This window comes from Trichechus manatus, unplaced genomic scaffold, assembly GCF_000243295.1.
Source record: "Trichechus manatus latirostris isolate Lorelei unplaced genomic scaffold, TriManLat1.0 scaffold00131, whole genome shotgun sequence".
In the NCBI taxonomy this organism is placed as follows: domain Eukaryota; kingdom Metazoa; phylum Chordata; class Mammalia; order Sirenia; family Trichechidae; genus Trichechus; species Trichechus manatus.
In genome coordinates, this window is record NW_004444067.1 from 2,418,439 (window position 1) to 2,442,438 (window position 24,000).

At 49.5% G+C, this 24,000-nt stretch overlaps 1 protein-coding gene across 1 annotated transcript in view; it reads right to left on the reverse strand.

The window, feature by feature from the left end:
• SCARB1 (scavenger receptor class B member 1) overlaps positions 1-24,000 on the reverse strand; it is an 85,886-nt gene that overhangs the window by 31,992 nt on the left and 29,894 nt on the right. Inside the window, exon 2 of the mRNA XM_023739269.1 lies at positions 3,122-3,279. Within this exon, the coding sequence (XP_023595037.1) occupies positions 3,122-3,279 (158 nt within the window). The remainder of the gene's footprint in view (positions 1-3,121; positions 3,280-24,000) is intronic.

The following is a 24,000-nucleotide window of genomic DNA, read 5'->3' on the forward strand; positions in this document are numbered from 1 at the left end:
GCTATGAATTGAAATCGACTTGATGGCAACGGGTTTGGTTTTTTTGCTTTGTTTGTTATTATTACTATTTCTTGCCTCTTCAATCCATTCTCCACAAAACATCCAGATGAATTCTTTGAAAAATAGAAATCAGATCATGTCATTTACTCACCCACAACACTTCTTGGCATATAGGACATCAGACTCCTACTACATGTCCTCCAAGGCCCTCACTATCCGGCCTGCCCAGCTGTCAGGCCTCATCCCTCCACTTTCCCCCTCTTGATATTACACTAGCAGTAAAACCACCAGTGCCAGGATTCTGTGGCCAGAGAGGATCTTCACCTGGGCTGCTGTCATGGATTGAACTGTGTCCAGCCAAAGTATATGTCCATTTGGCTAGGCCATGATTCCCAGTACTGTGTGATTGTCCACCATTTTGTCATCTGAAGTGATTTTCCTACCTGTCATAAATCCTAACCTGTGTGATGTTAATGAGGCAGGATTAGAGGCAGTTATGTTAATGAGGCAGGACTCAATCTACAGGATTAGGTTGTGTCTTGAGTCAATCTCTTTTGAGATACAAAGGAAAGAAGCGAGCAGAGGGACATGGGGACCTCACACCATCAAGAAAGTAGTGCCAGGAGAATGGTGCGTCTTTTGGACCCTCCGAGTCCAGGGGAAGATTGATGACAAGGACCTTCCTGAAGAGCCAACAGAGAGAGAAAATCTTCCCCTGGAGTTGACGCCCTGAATTTAGACTTCCAGCCTCCTAGACTATGAGAGAGTAAATTTATGTTTGTTAAAGCCACCCACCTGTGGTATTTCTGTTAAAGCAGCACTAGATGACTAAGACAACAGGGATGGGAGGGGGGTGCTCCAGGCGGAGGAACTGCATGTGCAAAGGTTCAGAGGTAGGAGGGAGCGAGGAATGTTTAAGAACAGAGGAGGCAAAGTGGTTGGAGCGCAGAGCCAGGAACTCGTGATGATGTGCCTGGTGGTGTAGGACTTAGAACACACAGGAAAATCCCATCAGATGGCAGAATGGTGGACAAGCACACAATACCGGGAATCATGGCCTAGCCAAGCTGACACACATTTTTTTTTTTTTTTAATTGTACTTCAGGTGAAGGCTTACAGAACAAATAGTCTCTCATGAAACAGAAGTACACATGTTGTTTTATGACATTGGTTAACAACCCCACAACATATCAACCCTCTAACTTCTCAATCTTTTTTTTTTTTTTTGGTGAAAATACACAAAGCCAAAGATACACCGTTTCACAAATTTCTACATGCACAGTTCAGTGACATTGATACCCTCTTCGAATTGTGCTGTTATTCTCACTTAAGATGAAGGCTTACAGAACAAAATAGTTTCTCATTTAATAGTTACTACAAATGTTGCCCTATGACAATGGTTAACAATCTCACAACACATCAACAATAACCTTACTCAACCCTGGGTTCCCTATCACCAGCTTCCTTGTCCCCTTCTGCCTTCTGGCCCGTGTCACTGGACTCCTGTACCTCATTAGTCTCATTTGGTTTTACGGGGCTGTCCACTCCCAGGCTGAACAGTGAACCTCGGAGGTCACTTCACCACTGAGCTAAAAGGGTGTCTGGGGGCCATACTCTCAAGGTTTCTCCAGTCTCCTTTAGGCCAGTAAATCTGGTCTTTTTTTTTGTGAGTTAGAATTATGCTCTATGTCCTTCTCCAGCTCTGTCCAGACCCCTCTGTTGTGATCCTGGTCAGAGCACTGACACACATTTTTGAGGGACACAATCCAGTCCATAACACTTGCCCAGCACTGGTTCATCACTGCAGTTTTATTTCTCTGGAACATGTACATTTGCTCTGACCCTATGCCCTCAGTAGATAGCATCTGTCTGTCCATCCTCGTGTCCCCAATGCCTCGCACACAAGTGGCACCAAAAAACACTGGTCTGACACAACGAAGTGTTCCTCCAAGACCCCCTGTTCCATTCCAGGCTCCTGCAGCCCCCCAGAGTGCTGCCCTAGGCCCCAGGACCAGCATGAAGGGTCCCGGCCCCTCTCTGCCCTCATCCCCTGCCCTCCCAACCCAGCTCATCCCCTCCCAGTCATGCTGGCCTCCCTGCTGCTCCACAAACACATCCGGCTCTTTCTAACCTCAGGGCCTTTACATGTGCTGTTCCCTCTGCCTGGGACACCTTTCCCCATGGCTCCTTCCCTCGCACGAAAGGCCAAGAAGCCTTGCCAGACCACCCTACTACCTACAACAGACACACACACACACATGCAGACACGCTCATACGCACACATGCAGATACCCACACACATAGACACACACATGCAGACACACACACAAAGACTATGCTCTTACCCTGCTGGGTTTTCTTCCTAACACTTAATACTCCTTACCTGACATCACATCATTCGTTTATTTCCTGAGTTCTTACCTGTATTCACCCCCCGAGCATGAGGGTCAGCTCTGTGAGGCAGTGAACTTTCTCTGTCTTATTCCCTCATGTCTCCCTGCTGCCCAGAACCATGGCTGGCACACAGCCAACCCTTGCTTAGTGTGTGGAATAAATGAATGAATGACCAAGGCAGAGCAGTGAGACCCGAAAAGAGCTTAGGTTTGGCAAGGAGGTCCTGCTTGCCTAGAGCTCAGCCCTGGATGTGTGTACCTCTCTCTCACATTCACACACTCACACACACACACACTCTCCACCCAGAGCCACACCACCGTTCTCACTGCTCCACAAAGGCCCCCTCCTGCACTGCTGCTTTTCCCTGCTGTGCCTGGCCTGCTTCTGGAACCAGCTCTGGGACTCAGCCTGGCAGCACCACCTTCAGTCCACTCTGAGTCCCATGAGCGTAGCCAGGTATCCCAGGCCCTGGTCTCAGCCAGCTTCACCTGCACACGCCCTCGCCTGCACACCCCCTCACCTGCACACGCCCTCACCTGCACACGCCCTCTCCTGCACACCCCCTCACCTGCACACGCCCTCTCCTGCACACGCCCTCGCCTGCAGACCCCCTCGCCTGCACACGCCCTCTCCTGCACACCCCCTCGCCTGCACACGCCTCACCTGCACACGCCCTCATCTGCACACGCCCTCTCCTGCACACCCCCTCACCTGCACACGCCCTCACCTGTACACGTAGGGCCCACGCTCCTGCACTTGCGGCTTCTCGCCCTTCAGGATCTCTTCAGGGTTGACCACGTGGAAGAAGTAGACGGAGAGGTAGAATGGGATGGGGATCTCCTTCCACATGTTGAAGGACAGGCTACTGGGGTCGATGCGCACATTCTGCAGTGGCGAGACAAGCAGGTCTGTGGGTGCACTGTGGGCACCTGTCCCTCGCCCACCCCCCACATGCCCCCAGGCGGGGGCTGTGGGGACTAGAGGTGGAGGAAGAGCCCTTCCCAGGCGCTGCCCCCTGCCCAGTTTATATAATTAAAAGTAAGGTTAACAGATAATGTATTCATGCCAGTTATTTTTAAAAATGCATTTTAATGATTACAGCTAATGCTGATCAGGGGATGTGGCAAATGAGGGGGGCCCATGCCCCAACTAGAGGAGGTGGCTGCCGGGCAGCTGCAGTTTACAGCACCATGCAGGAATGCGGGCTCCTTGTGGCCACATGTAGTCATTCATTCACTCACTCACTCATTCATTCACTCACTCATTCATTTATTTACTCACTTGTTCTTTCATTCACTCATTCATTCACTCACTTATTCACTCATTTGTTCATTCACTCATTCATTCACTCACTCATTTATTCACTCACTTGTTCTTTCATTCATTCACTCACTCGTTTACTTATTCATTCACTCACCAAACATTTGTTGAGAGCCTACTACCTGCCAGGCACTGCTCCAAGACCTGCAGGTAGGACAGTGAACAAAATAGACTCAAATCCCTACTCTGCAGGGAGAAAGACAGACATCAGACAATCAAGGCAGCAGCTGTGCTCTGACAGAGGGTGGGGAAAACAAAGCAGAGGAGGAAAAGGACTGCAGTTTTCAGGGTGGTGGTCAGGTAGGTAAGATGTAAGAAAATAAACAACAACAAAATGAAACAGAAACTGAAGGTGGGAAGGGAGAGAGAACTATGTGGATCCGGGAGAGCCGAGTCCCACGTAGTAGGAGCAGCCAGTGCAAAGGCCCTAGCGCAGGGGCTGCTTGAAGGGAACTGGAGGGGCAATGAGGAGGACCGTATGGCTGGGGCAGAGTGTGTGGGGGTGAGCAGAAGGAGATGCAAACATGGCAATTTTTTACAAACAACCAGAAATAGACATTTATGTGAAAGCTCCTGATTTATAAAGCTTGGCAATGACTTAATTTTCTTAAAAGGCCTGCAACCCACTCAGCCAGTGTGACTGTCAGAGACCTTTGCCTCTAATCCCAGGTTAGCTTTGCTCTTTGCAGTGCAATGCATCACTTTTATATGGTTAGGTGGGAGTATGCAAATGAGGTGCTTGTGGCCCACCAAGGGGATTGGATAGCTTGCTAATAATGCAAATAAGGTGCATGGCACACTTGTAGGGGTAAGACCATGCAAATAAGGTGTATAGAACCTTAATGAGGTGATTGGTCAGTTCTGCCATCCAGCTAGGCTTAAAATGAGCCATCCCAGAAGCAGGAAGAGGGGGGAACTCACTACCACCAGGAAGAGACGGGAGTGGAGTGCATCCTTTGGACCTGGCATCCCTGCACTAAGAACCTCCTAGACCCAGGAGACAGAAAGAGAGAGCTGTAACACCGCTGGAGACAGCGCAAGATGGCAAGAAGCAATGGCAGAAAAATGGTGGCAGCAGAACCAGGAGACCAGCGCGAGATGGCGATGGACTTCCCGGCCCACAGAGCAGTGCAGTTACTGTGGGTGTGCTGACCCACAGAGTGAGAGAGCTGAGCGCCTTCGGGCAGAGGCTTCCTTATGGAGTTGGGTGACCCCAGGCACTTACTGGCAGAGCTAAAGAGCTTTGTAACACTTGACCAAGCAGGGCAGAGGCCGGGCCGAGGGGTTGAGGGGCCAAGGGCCAGAGAGAGGCTTGCCTGTGGGCACAGCTGAGAAGAGGCCGTCCTGATCTAAGAACTGTCTCCTGAGTTGTTCCTGGTCCTGAATTGTAACCTGTTACTCCCCTAATAAATCCCAGGCCATGGTCTCAGCCAGCTTCATCTGTACACCTGTGAGTATGGTCTGTGAATTCTGTGTGGCTATTGCAAGGAATCATCGAACCCAGCAGAGTAGTAGAGAGTGCCGTGGGAGGGATGGCTGGTGTCAGAATTGGTAAAAAGGTTGAAGAGAGGAGGTATGTCTGACCACCCCCTCACAGGAATCAGCTTTGAGCTGATGCTGATGGTGATTTTCTCTCCCCCTCGTGAAGTTTAGAGGAAGTCAGACGCTCCGGCCAAGCCATTTTTACATGCCTCCGGCTCTGCCGTGCCCTGTCCAGGGGCACAGTGACATCCTCCAACCTGAGTCGGCTGCTTCACCAGCCCCCACTGCGTTCACAGGCCCTCTTTGCCCAGCCCCGGCCCCTAGGCCATCAGATGAATGTACGCAGGCCAATGTCACAAAGCGAGGCAGCTGAGGTGGCTTGCATCACCTTCCACCTTCTTTTGAACATGGCCTTCCAGGACAAGGACAGCCACCCCCACTGTCCTCAAACAGCCAGAACCAACACGCAGAAGTTCGGGAGGAGGTGGGGGCCAGGGCTGGCCAGCCAGGCCTAGTCCCCTGTCCCTGAGCAGATTTGCAGGCAGCTGGGTCCCAGTCACCCCCTGCTGGGCCCCTCGGGTCAGTAGTTATCTCTCTGAGCCTCAGTTTGCCCATCTGTACAACAGGGCGAGTGACTCTGTAACCACATCTCTGTCTGCTTTGACCTACACAGCACTGAAAAAAAGAAAAGCTGAATTCATCGTCGAGAACTAACACTCGGGAGATTTAATATAAAACGCAGACTTCGGGGTTCTCATGAACAAAATCAGGAGATGAGAGACCTGACCCCTGGCCCCACAGGGCGCCTGCTAGGGCTCCTCCAAGGTGAGTGGGCAAGGTGGAGTCGGCCTCACCCCAACTTCCGCAGAGGACAGCCGTGATCCTGTGCTAAGGACTTCACACGCTGGCACACCTGCTCTTTCCAGCTGGGGCAGCCAAGGCCCCAGGGGTGGAGGACAACCCCTTGGCTCAGCACACACACAGAACTAATACTATTCGTAATCCTCCTATTAACAGCAGCTGACACTTCCATGGCACTGACCATACGCCAGGCACAGTTCTAAACATCCGCACATGCTAGCTTATTCCACCCTCACACCAAGGTGGTAAGTCCATTATTAGCCCCATTTTGCAGATGGGGAAACTGAGGCACAGAAGGCTTGTAAGCTGCCGGAAGCCACATGGCCAGTGAGTAGCGACACTGGGACTTGAACCCAGAAGACGAGCCCAGAGTCCACGCTCTGAACCGTGAACTGTCCTGCTGGCCACCAGGGTCCAGTAACCACACCCTTCCTGGCTCCTGTCCCTCCCCTGGGCACTGAGTAAGTGGTGAGCTCCCGGAGCAGAGAAGCACCCATCCATCTTTGCTCCCCTGGCACCTGCACCATCATCGTCACAGCGGGCAGCATGTCCAAGGTTCGGGAGCCAGCCAGGCGGGGTCGGGGAGGTCACTGGAGAGGTGAAGGGGTCATGTTCCTGCAAAGGCGGTGGCTGCCACTCCTCTCTGGCCAGCAGTGTCCTGAGGTTCCATGGGTCAAGTTGTTCCAGACCCTTCCGTGTTTCAAGAGCCACCAGAAATCTGGATCTCTCTACGACATCTCCCAATTGTTTAACTATTGGCAACTTGTTTTTCAAAATCTAACACACACAGGAGCCAAATCAAGCATCATGGGCCACAGCCACCCCTTTCCCAAATCTGCTGGTGCCTTTATCGGCACCAGTACACGGAGGGAGGGGGCTACAGGGGGCAAACTGAGGCCCAGTGAGGTGGCGTGGCTCCCCCCAGGACCCACCAGCTGGGCTGACACCAGGAGTGAGACTCTCGGGCTCCGCAGGGCTTGGCCAGCAGAAGTCAGACCTCACCCCGAGGCTGCCAGGAGAGATCCCCCAGGACTGAAATCGTTGAAGACTTTCACCCATGGCAACACAGACAGGCCGACAGAGAGGAGGCCGGGAGGCAGAGCCCCATCCCCTCTCTGCCAACCTCTCACTCACAGAGAGTCTCGGGAACGGGAACGGGGGTCCGGCCCCCACCCAGCTTCCCTCTGCTGGTGAAAACATGACATCAAAACCCAGTGTTTTATGAGCAGATGACGGATAAACAGAATGGGGTCCATCCCCACAATGGAATAATTGTTCTTGTTAGGGGGCCGTCGAGTCGGTTCCAAGGCATAGCAACCCTATAGGACAGAGTAGAACTGCCCCATAGGGTTTCCCAGGAGTGCCTAGTGGATTTGAACTGCTGACGTTTTGGTTAGCAGCCGAGCTCTTGACCACTGCGCCAGCAGGGCTCCCAGAGGAATATCACTCAGCCATTAGGAGAAACGAAGCACCGTACACGCTACGACCCGGACGAAGCTTCACAGAGTGACGCTGAGTGAAAGAAGGCGGACGGAAAGGGCAGACACTGTAGGAAGCCGCTTACGGGGAACATCCAGAACAGACGAATGGACAGAGCCCGAAGCTCATCAGTGGCTACCGGGGGCTGGGGAGGCGGGCGGGGGAGTCATGCTTTCGGGGGCACCGAGATTCTGTGAAGGGCGATGCAAGGATCACGGCGGTGAGGGCCGCACAACACGGCGAGTGTAATCGCTGCAATGAATTGTACATGTAAACATGGTTGAAACAGCAAATGTTTTCTTTTCTATATGTCACCAGAATAAAAAAATAAAAATGAAACCAGTTTCCCTTCACTGCTTCCCCCCGAGGCCGCACTGCTCCGCAAAGACAGCTGGGCCAGGGAAGCCTCCGGAATCCCCTGTGCTTTCCTCATCCAATGTCCTGCTCACCCAGATGCTGTGGAGAAACTGTGGCCACAACAGTAAGTCTCCAGATACAGCCACGCATCTGTCTATCCTTCCAAGAGAAGGGGCTTCGGGGCTCTAGGGTTCCCCCCATCCATTTAGCACTCCTCACCCACCGGGAATCTTCAGAGACTCAGCTCTGTCCCTTTCATCTGAGTGACTGTGGATAAGTCGCCGACCCTCTGTAGGCCTCAGTTTCCTCACCTACAAAATGGGTATAAGGATGACTCCCACCTCCTGGGGCCGTTGTGAGGTGTGAATGAGTCCATAGAGATAGAGTACCTAGAACAGGGCTTGCCAGACCCCAGGACATCCAGAAGGCCAGCAGTGCAGCCTCCGGGCATGAAATGACCCCTCCTTCCCCTGTCAGCTGCCATATTCCCACCCCCTGGGTGGGGGGTGGACTTTGCACTGGTTTTGATCAGCAGGATAACTTTCTTTCAATCACACTGGGCTGAGGCATCTGGACCAGGCAGCTGATTAGATAACAGTGCTGGGCTGGCCAAGCTCACGGCCTTTTGTTTAATATAGCTGATTCTGCCCCCACTTCCCAAGGTCAAAGATCGTGGCCCTGGAACACAGAGATTGTGTGAGAGGGCCGAAGTGATCCCTTGCTGGACACAACTCCCACTTATCCAGTCTAACAAGATCCTTCGAATACATTCCTGCAGCAGTCAGGAAGGCTGCCTGGAGGAGGGGACATCTGAAGCTGGGTATTGAGAAAAGAGAAAATATTAAAGTCGCTAAGGATTTCATTTTACTCAGATCCACAATCAACGCCCATGGAAGCAGCAGTCAAGAAATCAAACAACATATTGCATTGGGCAAATCTGCTGCAAAAGACCTCTTTAAAGGGTTAAAAAAAAAAAAAAAAAGATGTCACTTTAAGAACTAAGTGTGCCTGACCCAAACCATGGTATTTTCAATCGCCTCATATGCATGTGAAAACTAAACAATGAATAAGGAAGACCAAAGAAAAATTGATGCTGTTGAATTATAGTGTTGGCAAAGAATATCGAATGTACCATGGACATCGAAAAGAATGAACAAATCTTGGAAGAAGTACAGCCAGAATGCTCCTTAGAAGTGAGGATGGTGAGACTTAGTCTCACGCACTTTGGACATGTTATCAGGAGGGGCCAGTCCCTGGAGGAGGGCATCATGCTTGGTAAAGTAGAGAGTCAGTGACAAAGAGGAAGACCCTCAACGAGATAGACTGACACAGTGGCTGCAACAACGGGCTCACACATAGCAACGATTGTGAGGACGGCACAGGACCAGGCAGTGTTTCATTCTGTTGTACATGGGTCACTATGAGTTGGAACCAACTCAACGGCACCCAAAACAACACTGAAAACTGAGTTGGGCTTTGCCAGGAACAGAAGATGGGGAGGGCATTCCCAGCAGAAGCCACAGCCTATGCAAACACTGAAGGGTCTTTAAGAGCACAACTCAACTAAATGTCCATCAAAAACACATATTTTTAAAAATAATGACATGTGCAAACAACCCAAATGTCAGATAGACAAACTGCTATATATCCATACTATGCAATGCTACTCAGCAATGAATCCATGGATGAATCTCAAAGGAATTATTGTAAGTGAAAACGCCTTTCCCATACACGCTGCTCTACTACTTCTCCCGGCTTCCAGAACGCCCTGACCTCCAAGTCTGAAACCTCACTCATCCAAGCCGCCTCTTTCATGAAGCCTTCAGGAACTACCTCGTCCCAAATGAGCGTGCTCTGACCTCCTGTTAGGATTCTAGTTCATTCACTGTACCATCTCACACCCTGTGCGAGAAGCTATGCTAGGCATTTAAAGACACAAAGATGAACACGATGAGCTCCCTGCCCCGAAAAGCCTGGGGAGGGAGAAGCAGGAGAATCACATCCACTGTCTATATTAGCAGTGCTCAGGTACCCAAACACTTCCACCTACTTCACCTTTTTCAATTCTCAACACGCCTGTTTCACAGATTTCGGACACAGGCTGGGAGGCTGAGTGCAGCTTCTATATCCACATCTAGGCCGGTGTCCCCACATTTCTCTCCACCCTCCCCGTTGTGCTCAGGGCACACAGGAGCTTCACAAACAAATCACAGGCCGACCTGGGCCTCGGGTTGCAAAACTCAGCTCCTCCCCTGGGAATAACAGGAAATGGGTCAAGGAACCATCTCTGACCAGATGAGCCAAGGGGCCGGCCGTCTGCTCGAGTCAGCTCCCGGGGCAGGATGAGCCCTACCCACTAAGGATCGAGGATAGTCATTCACTACACCCTGAACCCAAAGCTCCAGAAGTGCCCCCAGCCCCATGGAGCCTGCCAGCGCAGGAAGGAGAGTAGCATATGCCAGCCTGCCCTGAAACTCTGGAACCACGCCCTTGTTTAATGTCTCGATTTCACTTAGCTTTAAAGGGCCAAGGTAAGAAGAGTAAAAGGAAAGCTGTCACGGGAGACCCAAGCATATTGCTAAGCTAATGGCGTGTCACTTACACTAAGAAGCAGTCATTCTTGACTCCACCATTCCCCTCCCACTAAACACCCCCCCAGATTTATAGCCTTGGAAACCCTACGGCATTTCTACTCTGTCCTGTAGAGTCACTGTGAGTTGGAATTGACTCGATGGCACACAGCAACGCCACCTAACCAAGGAGCCCTGGGTGGCACAATGGTTAAGCAGTCGGCCTGAACTCATCAGCAGCTCCGCAGGAGAAAGACCCGGCCATCTCCTCCCATAAAGATCACAACCTAGAAAACCCTATGCGGCAGTTCTACTCTGTCACATGGGGTTGCTGTGAATCAGAATCTACTTGATGACACCCGACACCAACATCCACTCATCAACAAGTCTTGGCTACTCTCCTTCCAAAACACTCTCCAGATCTATCTACATCTCTCTGGCACCATCCCGGGGCCACCGTCGCACGCCTGGACTGGTGCAGCAGCCTTGCTGCTGATTTATGCACTTCTGCTCTTGCCCCCCGTCTATTCTCCCCAGAGTTTTGAGTCGGATCATGTCACCCCCTTGCTCAAAATCCCCCAAGGGCTCCCTATTATCTGGAACAAAATCCAAACTCCTAGCAGTGACAACATGGCTCCTTGGAGACTCCAGTTTCATTGCCCACCTCCCTCCCTCTGTTTCAGCCCCACTGGCCTTGCTGTGCCTGAGCTTGCCAGGCAACTTTCTGCCACAGGGCCTTTGCACTGACCGTTTACTCCTCCTAGGGCACTACCCCCTGCCCAATGCCCACATAGGTGACCCCTCTCGTTTCAAGTCTAAAGCCACCTGAACATTCTTTATTCCCTCAGCAGTATTTACTGAGCATCCATTACATGTCAGGCTCTGTTCGAGGCCTGGGCACACAACGGTGAACAAAATGGACATAAAGACCACCTTTCTGAAAAAGGGCTTCCCTTTCACCTTCTGTCCATCACACCATACTATCTTCCTGCTATTATCGGCATCTGAAATTCCTATATATCTGTTTACAAGTCCCCCAGGCCCAGTCACCATTTGGGTGTCCACCCAGCACATGAGCCAGGGCAGATCAGACAAGGTGGGCTTCGGGACGCTCTGGGAGGCTCAGCTGTTCTCTTTAACATCAACCCTCAGGCCCAGGATGGCTCGGCCCACTCCCTGGTTTGAACGGGCTTCTGTTTGCAGCCTGACCAGCCTTAAGAGAAACGCATGCAGGAGGCTCTGGGTGCGGCAGGACATGCTCCAGGCAGCGCCTTTCAGCCTTTCAAGTGACCCAGCAGGGGGACCTTTGTTCTACAACGGGGGGGCCAGAGCAGGGGGGGGTGGAGGGAACAGGACGCCTCCTGACCTCCTGACCTCCTGACGGTAAGACCAAAGAGAAACCTGGCTTTGGGCTTCATCCTCAGTCACAAAGGAGGGAAATGCCAGGAGCTCCCGGCTGGTCTGCACGGACCTTGGAGAGCTGAAAGTGCTGCGGGGCCATCTCCGTCTCCCCACCTCCTGGGCGGCGTCAGAACTGGATCTTACCAAAAGCAGGCCTCAAAGGCCAGCAGGATCCTCGTACAGCCATGTTCACAGCAGTGCTGTTCCCAACCGCCAAAAGGTGGAAACATCCCAAGCGTCTTTCAATGGATGAATGGATAAACGAACTGCGGTACATCGATAAACCAAAAAAAAAACCCAAACCTATTGCCAGCACATCGATTCCGACTCAGAGCGACTCTACAGGACCGGGCAGAACTACCCTGCAGGGTTTCCAAGAAGCAGCTGGTGGATTCATACCGTGGACTTTTTGGTTAGCAGCCAAGCTCTTAACCACTGAGCCCCCTCCATAGAATGGAGTATTTCTCAGCTACACAGAGAAACGAAGTTCTGGGACATATTACCACACGGGTGAACCCGGAAAACACGATGCTGAGTGAAAGAAGCAGGCACAGAAGGACAAACACTGTACGATCCCACTGACGTGAAATACCTACAACAGTCACATACAGAGAGACAGAAAGTCAATGAGAGGTTATTAAGGACTAGGGAGACGAGGTATTGCTGAACGGATACAGGGTTTCTGCCTGCGGTGATGAAAAAGTTCTGGAAATAGTGGTAATGGCTGTACAACATTGTGAGTGTGATTACCAGCACCAAATTGCATACTTAAAATGGTTAAAATGGTAAATTTCTTGCTATATATATTTTACCACCAAAAAAAGAATAAATAATGCCAGCAGCTTCCCACAGACAGGCGGAAGAGAGTAGAGACAGCTAGGGGTTAGAGCAACTCAAGGGTCCTAGAGTTCCTGAGAAGCATCCAGGCTGAGCCGGGGCCAGGAAACAGGTATGCTGGCGCCTTTGTGCTAACCACTGAGAAACACTTCCTCAGCCTCCCCAAAGGGACTTAACAGCAAGGGGCTGAGGGCCCAGGCAGAGGCTTCCTGGGAGAGGTGGCTATTGTTGGGTACTGTTGTGTCTATTCTGACTTATCCAAAACCAAACCCGATTTTGACTCATAGCGACCCTATAGGACAGGGTAGAACTGCCCCATAGGGTTTCCAAGGAGTGGCTGGTGGGTCTGAACTTCCAACCTGCTGGTTTGCAGGGGTAGCTCTTAACCACTACACCATCCGACTCACAGCAACCCTAAATGACGGAGAACTGCCCCATAGGGTTTCCTAGGCTGTAATCTTTACAGGAACAGATTGCCAGGTCTTTTCCCCTACGGAGCGAATGGTGGGTTTAAACCACCGACCTTTTGGTTAGCAGCCATGTGCTTAACCATTGTGCTACCAGGGCTCCTTCCTGGAGGTGGAGGCCCCAGGGAATTTCTGAACATTTGAGCAGTACCATCAACTAGTATCACTGCTATACTATGGGATGACTTCAGGTGTGCCAATAGCATTGAGGTGACGTCTGCGGGTTTTGCTCTGCCTCACTTTGTTGTTGATGACGTATCTGTTAGAGCAGTGGTTCTCAGAGTGGGATCACTAGGCCAGCAGCAGCAGCATCAACTGGGAAGTTGACAGAAATGCAGATTCTCAGGCCTCAGCCCAGACCCACTGAGTCAGAAGCTCTGAGAGGCGGGGCCCAGGAATCTGTCTTCTCACAGCCCTCCAGGATTCTGAGGCTCGCTCCAGTTTGAGAATTTCCGCGTTAGGGACACGTACAGATGGAATAATGTCTGAGATTTGCTTCACAATAATTCAGGAAGGGGAAAAATGGGGGGGGGGGGCGGGGACAGATGAAACGGGAGTGGCCGTGATGAGAAGACAAAGCAGGTGAGGGGTACACAGACCATCATCAACCTGTTCTCTCTATTTCTATGTATGTTTGGCATTTTTCATAACAACAAGCTTTAAAAAAATCTCTTAAAACCTCTACCCCACCCAAAAACAACAACAAAAACACAGACCAATCTTCCGTCTTCTTGAGGCCAACTCTGAGAATGGTGAGGCGGAGGTGTCAGACCTCCCCTAACTTCACAAGCGGGAAGGAGAATCAAGATCAACAGCCCAAGGCTGATTCCTTTGAGGCAGAGGTCAGACATACCTCCACCCTCCAACCTTTTTACCAATTCTGACACCAGCCATCCCTCCCACGGCACTCTCTACTTCTCTGCTGGGTTCAATAATTTGTTGCAGTGGCCACACAGAACTCACAGATCATACCCACCGTTATGGGGTTTATTAGGGAAATACCAGGTTATAATTCAGGATCAGGAAGGACTCAGTTCTTTGGCCAGGACAGCTTCTTCTCAGCCATGCCGACAGACAGTCCTCTCTCTGGCCCTCGGCCCCTCAGCCCCTCTGCCACTCTGCCCGGCCTCTGCCCTATTTAGGCAAGTGTTACAAAGCTCTTTAGTTCCACTGATAGTGCCCAGAGGCACCCTACTCTGCCAGTGAGCCTCAGCCCAAAGGCACTCAGCTCACTCACTCCGTGGGTCAGGAAGGCCACCACGCTGTCTCTTGCTGGTCTCCTGATTCCGCTGCCTCTGCTGCGGCCATTTCTCTGCCACTGTTTCTCACTGTCTCTCACTGTCTCCGGTGTTACAGCTCTCTCTGTCTCCTGGGTCCAGGATGTTCCCAGTGCAAGGATCCCAGGTACAAAGGACGCACTGTGCTCCCATCTTTTCTTGGTGGTAGTAAGGTCCCTCCTTCTCATCTCTGGGATGGCTCATTTTAAGCCTAGTGGGATGGCAAAACTCACCAACCCCCTCGTTAAGGTTGCATACACCTTATTTGCATGGTCTTACCCCCACAAGGGTGTCATGCACCTTATCGGCATTATCAGTAAGCTGCTCGATGCCCCTGATGGGCCACTAGCACCTTATTTGCATAGTCCCACCCAATCACTCGGTGGGAATTACAAAACCATGGTGACAAAGGCCATATAAAAGCGATCCATCACACCACACCAACTCCACAAACTGTCAGCCCAGGGGCCAGATGTGGCTGGCAGAGCCATTTTGGATCACGTGGTATTTTCAAAAGATTTGAATTTGTTGACAATATGTTAAATTCTGGATTTCTGGCTTCTTTTGAAAAACTGTGAAATGCGCCCACACTGGGCCTGCATCCCCACACGGCCCCAGCCCGCTGGAGCTGAGCAGCAGCTGCCACCCTAGACAGAGTGTGCCCTCCAGCTTCCTCAAGCCCCACCACTCTCTGTCGCTCACCCCAGGCTGCTTCACTCATTTGTGTTGCCTGTACGGCTCTTATGGGCATCTGAGTTTGCAATCCCAACCTAGGGTAACAAAGGATGAGAGCACAGCATTCATTCATTCATTCCAACACTTCCTGAGTGTCTATAAGCTCAAGGCAGGTGCTAAGTACTGTGACAGACAAAATCAATCAGCTGGGATTCCTGCCCTCAGGGAGCTGAATGTGCAGCGGGAAAGAGGGTATGTTACTCACAGTAATTCAGCTACACAATAGGAAGAACTCAGGGACATCAGGTGAGTTTGTTGACATGCATTGGCAAGCAACTAACCACTCACATCCTCCTGGTGGGAGTGACAGGTGGCACAGCCACTTTGGAACATATACATGCCCTGCACCCCAGTGATCTCGTGCCTGGGTGTTGCCCGAGAGAAGTAAAAACATGTCTACACGAAGACTTGTGTACCAATGTTCTTGGATCCCAATAGCCCCAGACAGGAAACAATGAGAAAGAACCTACACCTACACACAGCAATGACCCAGAACAACCTACACCTGTGCACAGCATGGATGACTCTCACAATGTGGAGCGAGAGAAGCCAGGCGCAAGAGTATCTACGGTGGAATTGCATTTTTATAAAGTACGAAAACAGGTAAAAATACGTTACTATCTATGTTGTAAGAAGCCAAGGTGATGGTTACCCGTGGGTGGTAGTGACTGGTGGGACCCTGGGGGATTTCTGTCTCTTGATCTGGGTGCTGGTTGCTGGGGTCAGTTCTGTGCACTCGATAAGCAGTAGGCTAATGGCAATGACGTCAGCATTTACTGGGTGCTGACCATTTGCCAGGCTGTACACTAAATAAGCATTTGACACACATGTGGCAGACTCTGTTCAATGCCCACCCAAAAGCTATCTCTACTCCTTCTCCCCCACCCCCGCTGCAAACAGAACCTGACTTGCTTCTAGTATTGGACAGAAAGACTTAAATCTCAGGGAAGGTGGGCACAGACTCTAGTGTAGGGCTAGGTTCATGTTCTGGCCAGTGAGAAGGGAGAGGAAGTCTGTTGCAGGCTTCTGGGGAAAATTCCTCTTCCAATAAAAGAGGAAAACTTGGGTGCATCCCTCCCATTGTTCCATCCCTCTCTTTAGGCTTTGAATGATGTTGTGTGAGAGTGTGACGTCTGGCGCTATGGCAGCCATCTTGAGGCCATGAGGGCAAGGTCAAGAGCATCACAGAGACATCAACCCAGTGCCCCAATAGTGTTGAACTGCTGAACAAATCTGGAAGTACCTACCACCTTCAGTCTCTTATTAAGAGCAATAATAAAACATTTGTAGTATACAAGCCACTCTGAGGTAGTGTGATGGTTAATCTTGTGTGTCCACTTGGCTAAGCTATACCAAAAAACCCGTTGCTGTCAAGTTGATTCCAACTCATTGTGACACAGATGGTGCCCAGTTACTTGGTCAATGGATGTGTTTTGGATCATGTGGTATTTTCAAAAGATTTGAATTTGTTGACAATATATGTTAAAACCAGATGATAAATTCTGGATTTCTGGCTTCTTTTGAAGAACTAGAAGATGTGGATAGTGTGGATGTTGCTATGAAGGTATTTAAATGTGATTAACATCTACAGAAGCCCTGGCAGGGAAGTGGTGGTTAACATTTACAATCAGTTGACTTTAAGTAAAGTAGACTACCCTCCACAATGTGAGTGGGTCTCATTCAATCAGTTGAAGGCTTTAAGAGCAAAAACTGAGGTTTCCCAAACCTTCCCATAGAAGCCTCAAGACTGTAATGTAGAAACCCTGCTGAGTTTCCAGCCTGCTGGCCTGCCTGACAGATTTCAGACTTGCCAACCCCCACAACAGCATGAGCCATTTCCAAGAAAGGGAGGGAGGGAGGGAGGAAACTGAGAGAGAGAAGACAGAAAGACAAAATAAAATTTTAACACAGAAGTAATAAAATTGAGAGAGGGAAGAGAAAGAACGGAAGGAAGGAAGGGAGAAAGAGAGGAATATATATATATAGATATACATTTACACACACATATACATATATATATAGTCCCTATTGGTTTTGTTTCTCCGGAGAACCCTGACTGATACAGGTAGGCTTTGTGTTACTTGCAGCCCAAAGCATCCCATCGGAAATGATGCTTTCTTTCATTTAAACCTGACAATTACTCAGTGAGGTAGGTCCTATTATTACCTCTGTTTTACAGATAAGGAAACTGAGGCTCAGGTGATTCAATCACTTGCCCAAGGGCAAAAACCCTGCAGTGGCAGAGGGCCTGGAACTCGGGTCTGACCCCAAAGCCCACCCTAGACTCTTCTGAAATTCAGAAAGTGCTGTCCCCTGCCATGACAGCCTGGTGTGTGAGACCAGATCACGGCTGTTATGCGATGCTGCAAGGGAGCACAAACGTGCCGGAACCTCTGACAGTCTTTTCAACAAATGGTGCTGGCAAAAGTGGATGTCCATCTGTAAAACAATGAAATAGGACTCATACCTCACACCATACACAAAAACTAATTCAGAATGGATCAAAGACCTAAACATAAAACCAAAAACTGTAAAGGTCATGGAAGAAAAAAATAGAGTCAATGCTAGGGGCCCTAATACACAGCATAAATAGGATATAAACCATAACTAACAATACACAAACGCCAGAAGATAAGCGAGGTAACTGAGATCTTCTAAAAATTAAACATTATGCTCATCAAAAAACTTCAGACTGGGGAAAAAAATCTGGCTATGAGATATCTGACAAAGGTCTAATATTTAAAATCTACAGGAAAATCCAACATCTCTACAACAAAAAGACAAATAATCCAATTTAAAAATGACAAAGGATATGAACAGACACTTCCCAAAGAAGACATTCAGGTGGCTAACAGACACATGAGGAAATGCTCCCGACCACTAGCCATTAGAGAAATGCAAATCAAAACTAAATGAGATACCATCTCACCCCAAAATTACTGGCAGTAATCAAAAAAAACAGAAAATAACAAATGTTGGAGAGGAGGCAGGGAGATCGGAACTCTTATGTACTGCTGGTAGAAATGCAAAATGGTACAACTGTTTTGGAAAATGATATGGTGCTTCCTTAAAAAGCTAGAAATAGAAATAGTGTATGATCCACCAATCCTATTCCTAGGAATATATCCTAGAGAAATAAGAGCCATCACACGAATAGACATATGCCTACCCATGTTCATTGCAGCATTATTCACAATAGCAAAAAGATGGAAACAACCTAACTGCCCACCAACAAACGAATGGATAAACAAACAATGGCACATACACACAATGGTACATACACACAATGGTACATACACACAATGCAATACTACTCAACGATAAAGAACAATGACGAATCTGTGAAACACCTCCCAGCATGGATGAATGTGGAGGGCATTCTGCTGAGTGAAATAAGTCAGTCACAAAAGGACAAATACTGTACGAAACCACCATTAAAAACCTCATGAAAAGGTTTACACAGAAAGAAACAATCTTTGATGTTTATAAGGGAAGGGAGGGGTGGGGAGAGAAAAACACTAACTAGACAACAGATAAGTGGTAAACTTTGGTGAAGGGTAAGACAGTACACAATACTGGGGAAGTCAGCACAACTTGACCAAGGCAAAGTCATAGAAGCTTCACAGACACATCCAAACTTCCTGAGGGACAGACTTACTGGGCTGAGGGCTCGGGGACCATGGCTCGGGGAACATCTAACTCAACTGGCATAACATAGTTTATAAAGAAAATATTCTACACCTTACTTTAGTGAGTGTCATCTGCGGTTTTAAAAGCTTGTCAACAGCCATCTAAGCTACTCTACTGGTCCCACCTCAGGTGGAGCAAGGGAGAATAAAGAAAATCAAAGACACAAGGGAAAGATTAGTCCACAGCCTCCACCGGACTGAGTCCAGCACAATTAGAGGGTGCCTGGCTACCACCACTGACTGCTCTGACAGGGATCACAACAGAGAGTCCTGGACAGAGCTGGAGAAAAATGCAGAACAAAATTCTAACTCACAAAGACCTGACTTACTGGTCTGACAGAGACTGGTGAAATCCCTAGAGCATGGCCCCTGACACCCTGTTAACTCAGTAATGAAGTCACTCCTGAGGTTCACCCTTCAGCCAAAGATTAGACAGGCCGATATAACAAACAATAACACATGCAGCTCAACCATGTATATGAGACTAAATGAGGACACCAGCCCAGGGGCGAGGATAAGAAGGCAGGAGGGGACAGGAAAGCTGGTAACGGGGAAATCAAGGTCGAGAAGGGGAGAGTGTTGATAAGTCGCAGAGTTGGCAATCAATCTTAACAAAACAATATGTGTGTTAATTTTTTAATGAGAAACCAATTTGTTCTGTAAACCTTCACCTAAAGCACAACGAAAAAAAAAATTTTTTTTGATTTTAAATGAAAAAAAAAAAAGTGCTCTCTCTCCCTCAGCTCCACCTCACTTCAAGTCTCCTCATCTGCTAGAGAAGGCGTGAACACCTGCTCCCACGGTGTGGCTGTCTGGAGTGAATCGGGCACTCTAGAACACGGCCCTATTCTGAAGAAGTCTCCGAGTGAGAACATGCAGCAGACAAGGATTGCTAAAGATGCTGTCCTTGGCTCCCATGGGCACAAGTTCAAGTGCACAGCCTGAGCCTGCCGAGGTCTTGTTAAATGAGGCATCAGGGGTCAGGCCAAGGCTGAGTCTTCTGCAAGAGGGTCAGCCTGTGGTAACTTCACCACAGCCTGTGGGCTGGGGACCCCTCTGCTGTCTACCAACCAGCAGCCCAACCTGTGCCACCAGGAGGGGCCCCGACTCTCCTCACCACGACAACGAGACCAGACGTGAATCATACCCCCTTCAGCTGCCCCTCGTTGCCCTCTCCCAACCTCTCCATCTAGGGAAAGGGCTCCAGGATGAACCCCCCACAACCAGCTCTCTCAGACACCCCGTCTCCCCACGGCCCTCACCCCCCAAGTCCACCGCACCACAAGATCACGAGTCCATTCACCTCTCTGCATTTTGCTGCCCTCACCCTGGTCTGAGCTACCATCCTCTCTTGCCTGGACAACTGTCCCCTGCTGGCCTCTCTGCCTCCAGCCTGGCCCCCAACAACCCTTTCTCCCCATAGCAGCCAAGGGGCCCTTTAAGACCAAATCAGATCATGACTTCCGAAGGAACTGAAACCAAATCTAAACTCCTCACTGTGTCCCACAAGCCCCACCACCTTCACCTCAAACCACCCTCCCACAGTGCTTCTCCCAACTGCACTGGCCTGCTTCGTCTTCCACCAATACAGCAAGCTCCTCCCTCCTCACCTCTGAGGATTTGCACATGCTGTTCCCTTGGCCAGGAATGCTGTGCCCATGCCTGACTCCTCCTCTGATCAAATGACCCCTCCACAGAGAGGCCTTCTCCACTGCCCCATCCAAAGAAGCCCCGGCGGCCTCCATGAACCAACTCTGGATTTATACAAAAAAAGGCTGGAATTAACAGCAACGATGTCTGCTCAACACAGGTCACCTCACCATCAGGCAGCACTGCCGCCACTCACATCAAGGAACAGCTCAGTGAGGTGAGGGCTGTTAGTACTCTCATCCTAAACCAAAAACCAAATCCGTGGCCTTCAACTCAGTTTCGACTCACGGCGACCCCATGTGTGTCAGGGTAGAACTGTGCTCCATGGCGTTTTCTTGGGTGTTAATGGAAGCAGATTGCCAGGGCTTTCTTCCATGGCACCACTGGGTGGGTTAGAACTGCTGGCCTTTCAGTTCATCACCCAGGCCTGGAAACCCTCACAGTTTCATAATATTCCATGAATAGCATGGATAAATTGTGATGTCCTCGTGGAATACTACGCAGCCATGAAAATGAGATCTAGCTTATCCCAACAACATGGATGAATGTCACAAGCAACACGAAGCAAAAGCAGTGAGAGGCTCCTCACAAGATTAAACACAGAGTCACCATGTGGCCAAGCAATTCTGCTCCTAAGTATATGCCCAAGAGACTTGAAAGCAGGGTCTTCTACACCAGCGTTCACAGACGCACTATTTACAATGCTCAAAAGGTAGAAACAACCCAAGTACCCATCAGCTGATGAATGGATAGATGAAGCGTGCTATTTCCACGCAATGGAAACTATATAAGGAAATGAAATCCTGATATATACTACTTACTATAACATGGATGAACCTTGAAAACATTTTTCTAAGTGAAATATGTCAGAGACAAAAGGACAAACACTGTAGGATCCCACTTACATGAAATATGTAGAACAGGCAGATGCATAGAGACCGAAGTTTATAAGTGGTTACCAGGGGCAGGCTGAAGGGGGGATACAGAGTTATTGCTTACTGGGTACAGAGTTTCTGTTTGGGATGATAAAAAATTTTTGGAAATAGATAATGGTGATGGTTGCACAGCATGGTGAATGTAATTAGTATTACTGAACTGTACACTTAAAAATGGTTAAAATGGCAAATTTTGTATTTTTATAAAATGGATAAATATTTTTTAGATATATTTTACCACAATGGAAAAAAATTATTTAATGTAGCAAGGCAGATAAATACAGAGTATGAGTCCATTCAGGTAAAGTTCAAAAACAGATGAAACTGAGCCCCAACGTTAGGGATATATGATGTTAGGTGTGTGATGTTTCATAATAGAAAGACACAAAAACTCTGAGTTCTGTGCCGCGTGAGGAGATGGGAGCAGGTGGAATCCAGGGAGCCTGGGACCAGGCAAAGAAGGGAGATCCCGCTGAGGAGTGGGGAGATTTCACAGCAGCCCCTGCTAAGAGCCCAGTAAAACCAGCCTGACCTCCACCTCCCGCAGGGTGGATGGGGCCATGTTGACCTGGTGCGGACTGACTGGAGGACTCGGGGACAGGGGGAAGAGGCAAAGCACCTCCATCTCCGGCATCCTGTCTACTCCAGACAGACCCCGTCACCCCAGGGTCCCAGGGGTCTCAGTAGGCATCAGACCACAGGCCCGGCACTGCAGTAATCCGGAGATGGGAGGGCCACGGTGGACAGAGGCTGGCCCAGAGCCCTGGACAGATCGGCAGGGTGGGGACCCAGAGCCAGGAAATGAGGTGGAAGAGTGGCTTTGGGAGGTCACGAGAAGGATCGCCGGCTTCTTTCCATCCGAGGCCTGGCCCACTGTGGGTTGGGGGCTGCCAGGCTCAGGGGAAGGAGGGGGGGTCCAACGCCTACCCCAGCTCAGCCTGGAGAGCACTGCTGTCCTCTTATCACACAAGGAGGCTTTTGTGTCAGAGTCTGTCGGGAGAAAATGTGAAATCACGAGGAAACCATTAAGCAAATCCAAACCGAGGGGCGTTCTGCCAAATAACTGGCTCGGCCACGTCTTGAGTGCCAACGTCGCAGAAGACCCAAATAAGTAAGACAAAAGGCTGGGGAACAGGTCCAGGTAAAAGGAGGGAAAGAGACAAGACAGCCAAATGCAGCATGTGATCGCAGGTTTTAAAAAATAAAACAAATACTGTGTGATCTCATTTCTATGAAAAATCTAAAATAAGCAAATGTATAGAGACCAGAGTTGATTAGTGGTTACCAGGGGCTGGTGGGAGGGAAGGAGAAAGGGTGACTCATTACTCAGGGGACACTGAGCTTCTGTTAAGTTCTTGTTGTTAGGTGCCATCAAGTCAGTTCCAACTTATAGCGACCCCAGGTACAACAGAACGAAACACTGCCCAGTCCTGCGCCATCCTCACGATTGTTGTTATGCTTGAGCCTATTCTCGCAGCCACTGTGTCAATCCATCCTGTTGAGGGTCTTCCTCTTTTACCTTGACTCTCTACTTTACCAAGCATGATGTCCTTCTCCAGGGACCGGTCCCTCCTGAAAACATGTTCAAAATATGTAAGACATAGTCTCGCCACCCTTGCTTCTAAGGAGTATTCTGGTCGTACTTCTTCCAAGACAGATTTGTTTGTTCTTTTTTTTTTTCCCCACACAAAAATTGACACATACATTGTTATGTGACTCTAATTGCTCCCCCCATACTGTGAGAGCACACTCCTCCTTTCCACCTCTGATTCCCCATGTCCATTCAACCAGTTCCAAACCCTCTCTGCCTTCCCATCTCACCTCCAGACAGAAGCTGCCCATTTACTCTCTTGTAACTACTTGACCTAAGAGGCATACTCCTCACGAGTATCACTTTATGTCCCACAGTCCAGTCCAATCCCTGTCTGAAGAGTTGGCCTCGGAAACTGTTTTAGTTCTGGGCTGATAGGGAATCCAGGGGCCATGCTTTCCAGGGATCCTCCAGTCTCAGTCAGACCATCAAGTCTGGTCTTCTTACTAGAATTTGAGTTCTGCACCCCACCTTTCTCCTGCTCCATCCGGGACTCTCTGTGGTGTTCCCTGTCAGGGTGGTCATTGGTGGTAGCCTGGCACCATCTAGTTCTTCTGGTCTCAGGCTGATGAAGTGTCTGGTTTATGTAGCCCCTTCTGTCTCTTGGGCTGATACTTTCCTTGTGTCTTTGGTGTTCTTCATTCTCCTTTACTCCAGGTGGTTGGGACCAATTGATGCACCTTAGATGGCCGCTTGCAAGCTTTTAAGACCCCAGACACCACTTACCAAAGTAGGATGCAGAACATTTTCTTAATAAGCTTTGTTATGCCAATTGACCTAAAAGTCCCTTGAAAGCATGCTCCCAAGACCCCTACCCCTACTAGTCTGTCCCTCAAAGTGTTTGACTGTATTCAGGAAACTTGTTAGCTTTGGTTTAGTCCAGTTGTGCTGACTTCCCCTGTAGTGTGTGCTGTCCTTCCCTTCACCTAAGATAATTGTTATCTACTATCTAGTT